The sequence below is a fragment of the Hoplias malabaricus genome, chromosome 7 (genome assembly GCF_029633855.1).
Source record: "Hoplias malabaricus isolate fHopMal1 chromosome 7, fHopMal1.hap1, whole genome shotgun sequence".
Classification (NCBI taxonomy): Eukaryota; Metazoa; Chordata; class Actinopteri; order Characiformes; family Erythrinidae; genus Hoplias; species Hoplias malabaricus.
In genome coordinates, this window is record NC_089806.1 from 34595560 (window position 1) to 34608757 (window position 13198).

Here is a 13198-nt window from a genome sequence, read left to right on the forward strand (position 1 = left end):
ACCTCAAGAAAAATGTTTTTTTTTTTGGAATAGATTTTTTTTAATAGATTCCCTGTAACAGTTTTTTAGGAGGAAACCAAGAAAATATAGAGCTAGATAACTAGTCAGTTACTGCCACATTTGTATATTAATATTATTCACTTTAGATTTATTCACTTTCAGATTTATTTCTATGGAGAATTTAATACATTTTCGGAGGCCATGTGTACTATAAAGGCAATTCATATCAGAGAAATAATCGTTTATTCTAAGTACCACACAAGTTTATAAATTCTAAACAAAACTATAATTAAAAATCTAATGTTGCTATCAGAAAAAAACTAACCACAACAGAAAAAGACACAAAACCACAACATTTTCTATGTAATGTATGTCATAAATTTATATTAAAGTCTTTTGTTTCATTTGTCCTAAAAGTTTGGAGGAATATAAATAAAATAAATAAAAGAAATTTGTTCAAATTATTTTGAAAAAGTGAAAAACATATACAATGTTTTGTCTAGACAGTGATCAAATGTTATTAGTCAGAGGCACTTAAAGGAACACTGCACAATATTTTGATTTTGATTCTTACTAATGTCTACAGTACATAAACAGTACAACATAAAATATATGATTTTTCCCTTGGGTCAATATTTGAAACGATACACACTGCATGATATTTGAAAGAGAGAGAGAAAAAAAAGTTCAACTTTTTACTTTTTTTTTTTTTAAAACAAGAAAGCAACCCATACTTTGATGACAAAACAAATAAAAAGCACAAGAATGTTTCAATAGTGCATACATTCACCCAGTGTAACATACAGTACCTTGAATTAATTTTACAAAACACAAAAGTTTAAACAAACACTTTAAGGAGAATGTAAAAAGTAGATTTAAAAAGAAAATGTAAAATAAGAAATATAATATATACATTTCCCAATATAGAAAAGTCTGAATCATTCATAAAAGGACAGACACAGATTAAATTAGAAACCCCTTACACACACCATTCTCCTTCAAAAGGACTAGAGTTCTATATTTAGATGAATCAAAAGTGAGGGGCCGCTTTGGTCTATTCAAGTTCAAGTAGAGCTTATATTCTTGATCTATAATGATACACTGTTCGACACCAATGACTCATGCAAAAACTGTAACATATTTATGATTTCTGAACATCAATCTCTCACCCGCTACGCCTTTAAGGCTTTTTCACAAGTATAAACGTCTAGTTTTCTATTTAATACTTCACTGAAGCATAGTTGTTTCTTCAAATGCAGCAATCACTTGTGCTCTTACTTCTGCACCATCTTGCAGTAAAAGATGTGGCATGGCCTTCATTTGCGAGCGACTTCGTAATTAGCCACAAACCATTCACACGTCTCTTTGATGGCTGAGGAAAGAGTGGCAGATGTAAACAATTAAAACATTTCAATACACAGCAAATTGCTTTGTGAATGTTATGTGTGTGGTAATTTCTAATCATGTTTTTGGGTTTTTTTGTTTTTTTATATCACCAAAATTAAAGTTCCAGTGAAACTAAAATTATATTTTCTAAGTAGGATCATTTAGTTTTTTGAGCAAGCAGTATACTGTACATGTCCCTATATAAGCCCTGTGTTTGTCAGACCTTTGTCGTGTGTTGTTGTGGTTAGTGAAGTTAACTCTAGTAGTTTGTTGTTTATGGATTTTCGTGTATATGTAGTGTTTCTTTTTATGTTTATTAAATCTACATTCGCCTGTTTTCTTGTTTTCCCTCCCCATGACAAACAAACAAAAACAATACAACACTGTATTTTTCACAGTTTCTTTTTGTGTTTGTGTCAATAAAATTAATAATAATAATAATAATAAAAAGTTAAAAACCCCCTCCAGGAAAAGGCAAGTTTTGTGTTGTTTTTTTAAATATATATATACATTCAAATATGTATTATGAACAAAATAAGTAGTCAGAGCCAATATTTACCATTTCCACATTTAAACTGCAGTGTTACAACATTAAGGTGAATTTCTCTCATCATTTTTTTTTCGTCCCCATAAAAAGCTACCATTTTAATAATAAGTATAAAGGAAAGTTAGTTGGCTGAGTTAGTTAGTAGGTGCGTTGGACAGATGTGATGTTTACCTTTGTGAAATGGTGTGAAGGTGAAGTCAGGAAGGTATTTCCGGAGTTTGGCATTGCTGGCGGTTTTCTTAAACTGACCATCGGATTTACTTGTGTCATACTTGACAAAAAATGTCAAGGACATATAGGTTTATGAGAGGAGGGTAAAAATGTAAAAATCTAAAATATTTGTGCATTCTAAAAAGGAAGGCTAAGTGCTACATGGTTAATTATGGTTCATTACATAACTTTGTCTTCCAGTGCATTACATAACAAGTCTTACCCGTTGCTAATTTGAACATTGAAGGCAGAATTATTTTGTTAAGATGTGGATAATTCAGCAAAGAAGTGTGAGAAAACAGCTGGTGTAGACACACCTCTCAGTAGAGAGGCGTTTGATTCCTAGCTAAGTTAAACACGCTATCCTTCACCAGCAAAACTCCCTAACACTACATTTGCCAGCATCTATAATAAGATTAAATTGACTTCACACTGTATATTAGCAGATATTAGATGTGAAAGAATTGGCTAAAACTGTGTAGTTCAAAGGTGTACTGGGACTAGAACTGAGAAATTCTGGTATTAACAACAAACATACATTTGTGTGAAAATGTGTTTAAGGATACAAGCACCTCTCCGTTAAACCCCAAAGCTTTTACAACAGCATCTGCAGCTTGCTTAATGGAAACCTCATCCTCCTCACCAACTAGATGCATGAATGAAAGAGAAGTCACAGACAGACAGAGAGAATGTGAACCAGAGCTACTTCACATAACATTGTTCTGATGTTAAGTCATAAATAAACACAACACTGGTGTTTTTGATTAATACAGATGCTGTGTACTGTACCTGACAATATGATAGGTTCCACCTCATTGTATTCTCTCAGGACCCAAAGAAAGAGACGAGCCAGATCTAGTGAATAGATGAACTGTCTCAGAGGACGACCAGAACCCCACACCTGCAAAGGGGTCCCCTCCTCTGGTAAACAGACAAAAAAATTTGGTTACACAATTACTTTGTGATTATTGTTCATTATTATTACTGATTAGATCTTTGCTGAAGTATAATCAGTGATATAGAGTGTACAAAATGTTCTGTCGCAATCAATATTTAAACCTGACATGTCCAGGGTTTTGGCCACCAGATTGTTAATAATTTGAATGTCTACTTTGGCTTCTACTGTGCATTGTAGTTCTACGAGAGGCAAACAGTAGTTAGTGTTACAGTTGTTAAAGCTACTCAGTTGAGACACCCCATACAGCCCTTGCAAGATTTACACCATGGTAAACCTTAACATTTCTACACAGTACAGGTTTTTATCTAGAAGATGTGAAGGAAGTAACTGCATCAGAACTCATAGTGCAGGAGGGATAGCACCTTGGACCCTGAACGTATTGTAATTTTATAGGAGGAGGAATAAACCTTAAATTACAATGGAAGTGGAAGTTGGAGCATTTCTGGGAGTAGCATGGACAAGCATCTGGATCTAGGTGACTATGACAAGAACTGTTATGGTCTTAATACTTTTGTCAAAATACCAATAGCGTGCAAAGGTGAACTATCAGCAGGGTTATGGGCACACAAAGCTTACTGATGTATCATGGGAGTGAAGCCTAATCGTCCAGTTCGATCCCACATAAAGCCAGACAGGATAGCCTTTGCTCTCCTGATCAATGATCACTGGTTCTCCTTCCTTGTGTAAGTAGTAATAGTAATCACTGAATATTGGAACCACACAACAAGACTTTTGCTGTTTTAAGGATTCACTTACCAAAACATAATCACCCTAACAATTTGGCACTTTTCTAAGTCAACGGATCCTTACGCTTGCCCACTTTTCCTAATTCCAAAAAGTAAACTAAACTGCATTTTGTTTCTTACTCATTGCTATGTAGGTCTTGTGTATAAGTCCAGGAAGAACATGACCATCCTCGATGTTGAAATTGTCATGGGGACCAAAGATGTTTGTGGGGATAACAGCTGTGTACTTCCGACCAAACTGTGCACAGTAGGCCCTGTCAATAAACCCCAGCATTAATAATGTTATACTATGAAAAAAGCATAACAAAAATACAGTAATAAGTACAAGCTTTATAACAGTGATTTATCTGTGGACATCTCCATGGTTTGGAAATACAACCCATGTCAAATAAATAGCAACTGTTACATAAAAATATCAGATAGCTTTTCTTTATTAATTTTAACATAGTGAAAATGTGTGGTCAGAACTAATATTGCATAAATCAGGATTAAGACTGGTGACCATGACCTATATATATAAATCTAAATGCAGTTCAATGTTTATAGTAAGTAATTAACAATTTATTACTGTAAAACACAGCCTTTGTTTTTCTGGATCAAGCACATAAACACAAGAGCAACATCTCATTACTGACCTGTTGTGGACATCAATCATTCGCTTGGCGTAAGAATAACCAAAGTTAGATTCATGAGGAGGACCATTGTGAATCTACGACAGACAAAACAAACATATACAAACATAGACAAAACAAATATGATGAAGTTCTAGCCTAATAAATCACTCACTCACTCACACACACTTATTGCATTTAAATATTTACGGACTGATAATCAGTTTTTGTTGACAGACCATAATATTTATCCCACAACTCTTACAAAAGGCTAGTCTTGTAACTAAATTACAATGAAAATATTTATCTTCAGTTAAATAAAACTCTCTTGCTCTCGTGGGAGGCGGTCGCATTTTCTCCCTCTCCGCTCTTTATCTTTCCTGCTTGGCTTCTTCTGGCCTTGTCTTGTCTACCCTCAGAGACTCTCTTAGCACCGCTCTTCGAATTAAAATTAGAAATGGAACTGATCAACTGGTCTCCCAACGCTATTGACACCATCTTCTCAAGGAGAAGCTTGGGCTCGGGTCTCTGATTCCAACAAACTGAACTTATCTGTTTTGGCTGCCCCGGCAAACTCCCCCGGAGGAATGGTTGCTAAGGAAATCTGACTGAACCCCCCCTGTGAACTGCGGGCTCAAAGACAAGTGACTACTAGTCCATTCTGCAGACTTTCTCAAAAACTGAACCTTGTGTGCTACAGGTGTTATTTTTTTTCAAGATCACACACTGTGCTTCCTTAAGGCACAGTCTGGGACCTTCTTTTTTTTACCACCACTTCCCGATGTAAATCCAGCTGTTTCTTCTAACTGTATGATGGCGCAGGTAACCTGCGGCGGTCGTGTCTGTTGCACACAACTAACCCGTTTATGTGAGTGTACAGACGGAAGCTAATTTCGCTGCAATGTTGTATTGGTATAACTTTGTATGTGACAATAAAGATCCTATCCTATCCTATAAAAACAACAGGGTATATGCTTTTTTACTAGATAATAGTGTGACACAGCCAAGCTTATGCTGTAATGTACGCTCAACAGTTCAACAATACTTTTATGCCATAATAATAACCTACGAGTTTAAAATTTACTGAAATCTGCCCCGGCTCTAAAGAACATACTTTGTAGCAATGTGGTTTCTTCAAAATGCAAAACCAATAAATCATACAAAAGCTATAATATAAATTAACAGTGATCATGGCAAAAAGCCATTTTTAGTCCACTTAAATTTAATAACCCAAATAATACCAATAATTAATTGTTAGAAGGCACTTTTACTGCTGCAAATAGAATACAGTATGTAGTAATGAAACCAAAGAATAAAGATTGACACTGATAGGTTTTAGTATTTCCATCTGAGAGAGAAGACAGGTAAAATTTGGTAACCCACAACATTTCTCATATTATTTAGTTTAAAAGTGATTAATTAATGTGGATTTTTTGTTTTCCAACATTGATATCTCTCAATCTCAGCACACCTAAAATCTGTTATTCATCAAAATACTTTAGCTCTGAAAATAATGCCATTCTAATTGTCTAGGCTGGGTATTTATTTAACACATCCACAGGTAATAAACTATACACTAACCCTTTTTTTCCTGAAGAAACTAATACATGGATTGCTATATCGACATCACATTAAAGTTATTGGTGCCATGATACATTTATAGTTGAATTTCTAAAATGTACTTGATTATACAAACCATATTCTCATCAATGGGGTAGGTGGTTTTATCGGGGAAGATGCAGGTGGAGAGACAGGACACGACTTTTTCCACACCAAATTCATGAGCTGCCTGCAGCACATTGTCATTTATGTACATATTGATTCTCTGAAATAATAAAACAAACACATACATGCAGGTGTTAGATAAGAAGCAGTAAGTATGTTACCACCAAATTATCAAACAACATGTATTCAAGATATTAATTGTAATTTTTTTTTTTTTTTATTTCTTAAAATGCAGCTGAACTCAGATGAGGAATCAAACTGCATTGCAGTCCCTCAACCAGTTTATGCTCCAAAGAATGGGCCCTGTGTCAGTCATGATTAAAACAGGTCTAGGACAAAACCCATCTCTCATATGTTTAAGACACAAAACGTCAGTATGTTTCATAACGTGAAAGAGAATCACAAGAGAAAATGACAGATTACTTCTTTAATGATTATGACCTTAATGGTCATAATATTTTTTTGTGGTAGTGTGTGCGCTTTACCCAGAAGTCCAGGTTCTGCCTCATGTTTTTAAAAAGGCCCCCCACCATGGCTGCCAAATGAATGACATGTGTTGGTTGATGTTTCTTGAAGAGAGCTTTTGTCTCGTCTGGATCCCTAAACAAAGAACGCAAAAAAGGTTATATCACAGTCAAATCCTGCCCCATCTTGTGAGTTATCCTGCACTCACGCTGTTTCTGTCTAGTTGTTGGTCTGTTTGGTGTCTAACTGACATGTTTTTCTGTTATGTTTTGGCCCTTATTTCTTTTGTGCTCCATGCCTAATCCCACCCCACAAAATTGGTTTGATTTGATTAAAGGGTTAATATTCCATTTTGGTTTCTATAGCATACTGTTTAATTCAACTTCAATTTATTTTAATGTCTATTTTTTTTAGTTAAAAAACACCCTTGTAACACGCTTCCTGCCTTCTTGCCTCTCTTGTTGTTTTTATAATTACAACAATATGCATTTATATTTTGCAGAAATGGGATTTCCATATATGTTTTTAACCAAGATTAGGAACATCTGTTTTCTCTCTTCTCAGAATAGTGAGGGGTGTGTTTGAAAAAACCAGCTAGATGCTCACATTAGATTGCCATCTTTGGAGGAAAGGAATATCCATTCTTCTCCTTCACTTGCTCCACCATCTTCCTTCAGTACATGCTCTATTGCTCTTCCCACCAGACCGCTTCCCCCGGTCACCATCACACGCATCTTCACAGTTTTATTTTCCATCTAATTCAGAAATATTAAAAAAGAATTCTAATTGATGTGCCACAGTATGTACTGTTACATAGTGATATGAATACTGAAACATTGGACAGTATTTCCAAAATGTTTTTTTCTCATAATCTTAAATAATAAAGCTTAATAATATGTGAATAAACACAAAAAATGCAAGTAAACACCAGTAAACCCAAGTAAATCTTCAATAAACAAATTAAAGGAACACTAGGTACGATTTGGTTGCAAATCTTACCTAGAGTGTAATTAACTTTTACAGCACTGCCCCCAATTCAAGATCAACTGTGGGGGGTTGGGGTGGTTTCCTACCCTCCTCCAAAAGTTACACAGTGTAGTTTCTGAAGTGCAGAGCTCAGGGCAGCAATGGGAGAGGCCCTATTCCCCCCATTATATTTCAGTAAAGTAGCAAAATTATTTAAAAACTGTACATTTAATGTAAAAATACTACCTAAACATATAAAGGTCAAAAATCACTTGAATTCCCATGAGAACTGCAGTGGACATCCAGCAAATATCAGCATGCTGTAAGATTTTTATGTACAATTTTTCTTATTGTGGAATTAATTTTAAACAACAAATTAAAAAAATTATTGGTGTGGCCAAAGCACTATCCATCAAAAATATTAGCTGAATATATACATTCTTTTACAGTTTAGCTGTTGTATTCGGTTGTAGTATAAGAAACGTAACTATCAGATGCAATTGCTCTAAGACTGCAAGGGAAGCTCAGCTTCCCCTAAAATGTCAAAAAATAAGTGATCAAATATATGCTGTTGTGTGTACATGTCACTGAACTAATATGCACTACAACGCGCTCAACTTTTGTTCAGAATCAGCTTCTTATCACTGGTAAAGACGCGGCTTTCCCGCAGTTTATCAGTGTTTTAAACAGTGTGGACGCTGAGCGTCCACAGAGTTCAATAGCGAAGCAGCGAAGTGCAGCGAAACGAGACGAGCCATTGGATAAATGCTGGGCTTTGTCCCGCCCATCGGACGCTAAGCGTCTCTGGAGGTCTATGGGGCAGTGGGCTGGCCTTGGCTGGCCCGGACGCTCAGCTTCTGCCTTCTATCTCAGTTCTTGTCCAGCGGGTGCTGCTGAGCCCCTCCACCGTCACAAAGCACTGACAGGCGGACACACTTCACATGGGCCAAGGCCGTTTAAGCAGCCTAGCTCTGCTGGCCATTGAGAGGACACTAGTCAAGTCCCTGGAAAAGACGCCTTGTTGGTACGACAGGTTCACAGATCATTTTCTTGAAAAGGAACAGAGGGTAGAATTTATGTATAAATAAACCGACACATTTTATGATGTAGGCCGCAACTGAGCTTCCCCTCCTTGAAAGACCATCATCCGCCACTGGTAACTACATATAAAATAAATACATTTAAATATATGGACAAATAAATGATTATGAATCTACCATATTCATGTGCAAAATAAACAAACCTCCATGCAAAATGAGACACATGACAGGCGATCTAAAACAGATATACATTTAAACATACATTTAGACATACATATTTGTTTAAAGATCTAAACAAATTTACCAATACAGAACAGCCTTTGTGTTTCTCTGTGTTGCTTGACTGCAACACATTTTAATACCATGATACAGCTAATATGTAAATAAAATATGTAAATAAAAACTGACAGATATTTAAAGCCAGAAGTGGTTATAAATTTCTTATGACACCCACCTAGATGGCCAATTTCTTTTTCTTATTATTTTCCAATTTCACAAAACACAAAACAAAACTATCATTATGTCATGACTAATCAATTTTTATTGTATTAAAATGACATTTCTGACAGGACACAAAGCACTTTCGTTGCCCTGGATCTCCTGCTAAAATCCTAAATGAATATTTCACAATAATTCTTGCATCGACAAAGTCCTTCTCACCCACTCTGCTTGTTATGCCAGAGCAGGTGTGTTTAGTGACAGAACTTCCAGTAAAATTATTTTGATATGTTGTAATGACATTAACGCTCCAGTGGTTCTGTGCTCTATCTGTGAACTGGGCTCTATTTGGAGAAGACGGGTGTGTTTGGGGAGTGAACAGCACTGCAGTCACCACCTCTTTAAGCAAAATTAAAGATAAAAAAAGAGTTAAAGATAAATAAGATAAAAGTCTCTCCTTTTGACTACACTTTCTGTAAGAGTAATTAACATTGGCTTTATTTCTACTTGTTCCATGTTTTTGTCTGTGTTTAGGGTTCTAAATGGCCTCATCTCTTAAATAACATCGCCACTATTTCCTCTTGTTTTACACCATCTCTGGTCACAAAGCTTTTTCAGCAGGATGGGGAGTCTTTCATGTCTGGTAAAATCTAACATTACCTCTCTTCACTTGCTCGCTTCCATGTCTGTAACACTCTGTTTGTGCTTTACCTGACATCCTGGGTCTGTGTACTGTACTATGATTGAACAGAGGGCAAGATCTCAGACTAAAAAACAAACAGAGCTCTACACCGGAATGTGTGTCCTCAAAGAAGAATATCCTGGCTGCAGCACTGCTCTTAGGTATGCCCGTGTTTACCTTAGAATGTTTATTTAATTTCTGATGACACATACTGGTCATTATATTTATTATGCAGTAAATATATTACAGATTGCTCCTTTAAGTGTTGTGTTATAAATAAATTGGCATTTAGTCTGTGAGTGTTTTTCAAATGTCCTTAGCTTTCAACCCCTCACTGAAACCTTACCTAAATTTGAATATTGTAATAAAAGCTAATTATTAGCAAAAGCAGAGCTTATTGTGCATCTCATGAAGAATTGTTTTGTTAGACATACACGTACACATGTAATGTTTTTGCTCTTTAGAGATTATAAAGAAGTTATCGCATGTGAGTTGCATGCAATAAACCATTACTTTGTAAGATTTTGTGCAGAGGGTTAATTGATATTTGCTACATACTGTGGCACTGTTATTAACAAAGCAATTTTAACACAGAAGATATTATAATAGGTAGTAATTCTATGGAAATGTTGATTAATTTTGAGTTTAACCCGGGAGCTCCACAGGGTCAATATACACGGCTGGGCTGCAATAGCCAAACCTTTGGTCACTTATACCAATGCCAAATGTCGGTTTCAATGGTGCAAGGAGCGCAAATCTTGGGCTGTGGACAATGTGAAACATGAATTGTCCTTTACTGAGTTACAGTGTGGAGAAGCCCCAAAGAAGCGTACCACCCAGACTGTTGCATGCCCAGAGTGAAGCATGGGGTGGATCAGTGATGGTTTGGGCTGCCGTATCATGGCATTCCCTTGGCCCAATACTTGTGCTAGATGGGCACTTCACTACCGAACCATTCTGGAGGACCATGTGCATCCAGTGGTTCAAACATTGTATCCTGAAGGCGATGCTGTGTATCAGGATGACAATGCACCAATACACACAGCAAGACTGGTGAAAGATTGGTTTGATGAACATGAAAGTTAAGTTGAACATCTCCCATGGCCTGCACAGTCACCAGATCTAAATATTATTGAGCCACTTTGGGGTGTTTTGGAGGAGCGAGTCAGGAAACGTTTTCCTCCACCAGCATCACGTAGTGACCTGGCCACTATCCTGCAAGAAGAATGGCTTAAAATCCCTCTGACCACTGTGCAGGACTTGTATATGTCATTCCCAAGACGAATTGACGCTGTATTGGCCGCAAAAGGAGACCCTACACCACACTAATAAATTATTATGGTCTAAAACCAGGTGTTTCAGTTTCATTGTCCAACCCCTGTACATATATTTCCCACACCTTAAAAAAATGTTTAATATTGTGGCTGATTATGCTCATTGAATGACCTACAATTATTTTAACAGATACATTTTTGCTGCTCAAAGGCAAGTGTTTATTATTATTTATTCATTTAATCTTGTTCTAATATTCATTATTCATTCATGATTAATTAAGTATTCATCACTGATCATTCAAATTCACGAACCTTACCTTTTACGTGGCTCTACTGCTCTTCACACAGGACTTTCAGGGAGTGTGTGGAAGCACCCAAACTATCCACCGGTTTATAAAGGAGTAAGGTAAGGTGCCACGTCACACTTGTAGTTTCCTGGAGCACATTAAACAGGACGTTGATGACGCCATTACACAATAACAAGTTCAGAAATATTCGCATTTTACACAGATTGTATTTCCTTTGACACTGACACATTTAAATACCTGAAATGTTCTAAGGCACATCCTGATCCTAGCTGCCTGACGCTCTGTGCTACCGGAAGAGCGAAAATTCTTATTATAATGCGTTTTAACGTTGGAATTCCTATACGGAGCCCTTTTGTAAATACAAACAATGGCCAGTAACAAAGGTCTAAATCCTGTTGTGGACAAATAAGGTTAGAAAACATTATTCAAATAAAGCTTAAGGGAAATGTAGCTACGGCTTGTTGTTATGTATGACATTATATACGAGCACACCATCAAAAGACGTTTCAGAGTTATGAGAATTAGCTATAAAAACACACTTATCTGTTATGTCTGTTTCTGTACAGAGCTAATGTTAGCTACTGAACTTAGGCTGTGCAAGCTGGTCAAAATGAGCTTAAAGCACTTTTCTTTAAGTCGCCTACCGTTTTCTAACTATCTAACCAAAAACAATTCATTTATTGAGAACACGTTTCAGCGTCAAATGTAATAAAGTAATGTATTTCTAGCTCGCCGTTACCTTCGAGGTGGACTTAAAACTAGACCCACTCTCCCAGCGCTGTGGTAGGGTTGCCAGATACTCCGGAACAATTCCCCTTGTAAGACCGTCGAGATTGGCGCTACTGCATTCCACTCTCCCAGAGCATCAGGTCTCATATTTAATTGTGCATCCTCATACTATTAAATATGGCATTTGGAAAACGCTCTTATACAGAAGGATTTTGGGGTTTTTTCTGTAATGCGAAGAAGACACTGAAAAAGACTTCTACGCCAACACCATTCTTTCGTTGCAAAATAATCAAGTTTATTACAGTGAAAAGAACAGCATCTTAACAAGCCCCAATGGACAGCTTGCTGAGAAGTTAGCCAATATCTTCTGACATGTTAACTGCAGTTTTAGCTTATACAGGTTGGTCAGTGTCAACATATGGTGAATACTATGGCTTTTGTTTACTTCATTTCCTTTTGATTACTCTATTTCAAACCTGCCAGGCAGCCATCTTTCTTGAAATATCTTTCAAACATTCTAGACAGGAAATATTCTCTTACAATCCTGCTGCCAAGCGATCACTTAAAAGTACTAATGTCCAATTTAAATTATTACTTTATGTGTAGGAACTTAAGTAAATGTATATAAAAACCTTCATTCATTCATTCTCTGTAACCCTTATCCAGTTTAGGGTCGCGGTGGGTCCAAAGACTACCTGGAATCATCGGGCACAAGGTGGGAATACACCTTGGAGGGGGCGCCAGTCGTTCACAGGGCAACACACACACATTCACTCACTCACTCACCCCTACGGACACTTTTGAGTCGCCAATCCACCTACCAATGTGTGTTTTGGACTGTGGGAGGAAACCGGGGCACCCGGAGGAAACCCACACGGACACAGGGAGAACACACAAACTCCTCACAGTCACCCGGAGCGGGAATCGAACCCACAACCTTCAGGTCCCTGGAGCTGTGTGCGACCTTGCCACCCTATATCGAAACCTCAGAAAATAAAATCAAACTAATGTCCAAGTTCAGGCTGGTTGACCCATCTGACCTTCCAATGGACCTGCCCCTACCTGACACACCCCATCTGAGATTCCAATACATTTACACAGATTAAATTGCAT

At 36.9% G+C, this 13198-nt stretch overlaps 1 protein-coding gene across 1 annotated transcript; it reads right to left on the reverse strand.

Annotated features, from left to right (window-relative positions):
• Positions 1-55: 55 nt before the first annotated feature.
• On the reverse strand, positions 56-12195 carry LOC136702116 (GDP-L-fucose synthase-like). The gene is made up of 11 exons (XM_066677007.1): positions 12096-12195; positions 11366-11483; positions 7255-7403; positions 6669-6783; positions 6155-6283; positions 4483-4556; positions 3968-4101; positions 2933-3064; positions 2710-2789; positions 2105-2204; positions 56-1372 (listed from the first exon to the last, which is right to left on the reverse strand). The coding sequence occupies exons 3-11, from the start codon at positions 7401-7403 to the stop codon at positions 1317-1319; spliced, it is 969 nt and encodes a 322-aa protein (XP_066533104.1). The 5' UTR covers positions 11366-11483; positions 12096-12195; the 3' UTR covers positions 56-1316.
• Positions 12196-13198: the final 1003 nt, after the last annotated feature.

Bases quoted from the DNA above. Each gene is read 5' to 3' on its own strand.
- LOC136702116 (XM_066677007.1), bottom strand. From the start codon at position 7,403: ATGGAAAATAAAACTGTGAAGATGCGTGTGATGGTGACCGGGGGAAGC. The intron at 4,557-6,154 runs GTTTGTATAATC...TGTCTGTCGTAG, and splicing joins ACCCCATTGATGAGAATATG to ATTCACAATGGTCCTCCTCA. The intron at 1,373-2,104 runs GTAAACATCACA...CTCTTTCCTCAG, and splicing joins CTTCACACCATTTCACAAAG to CCATCAAAGAGACGTGTGAA.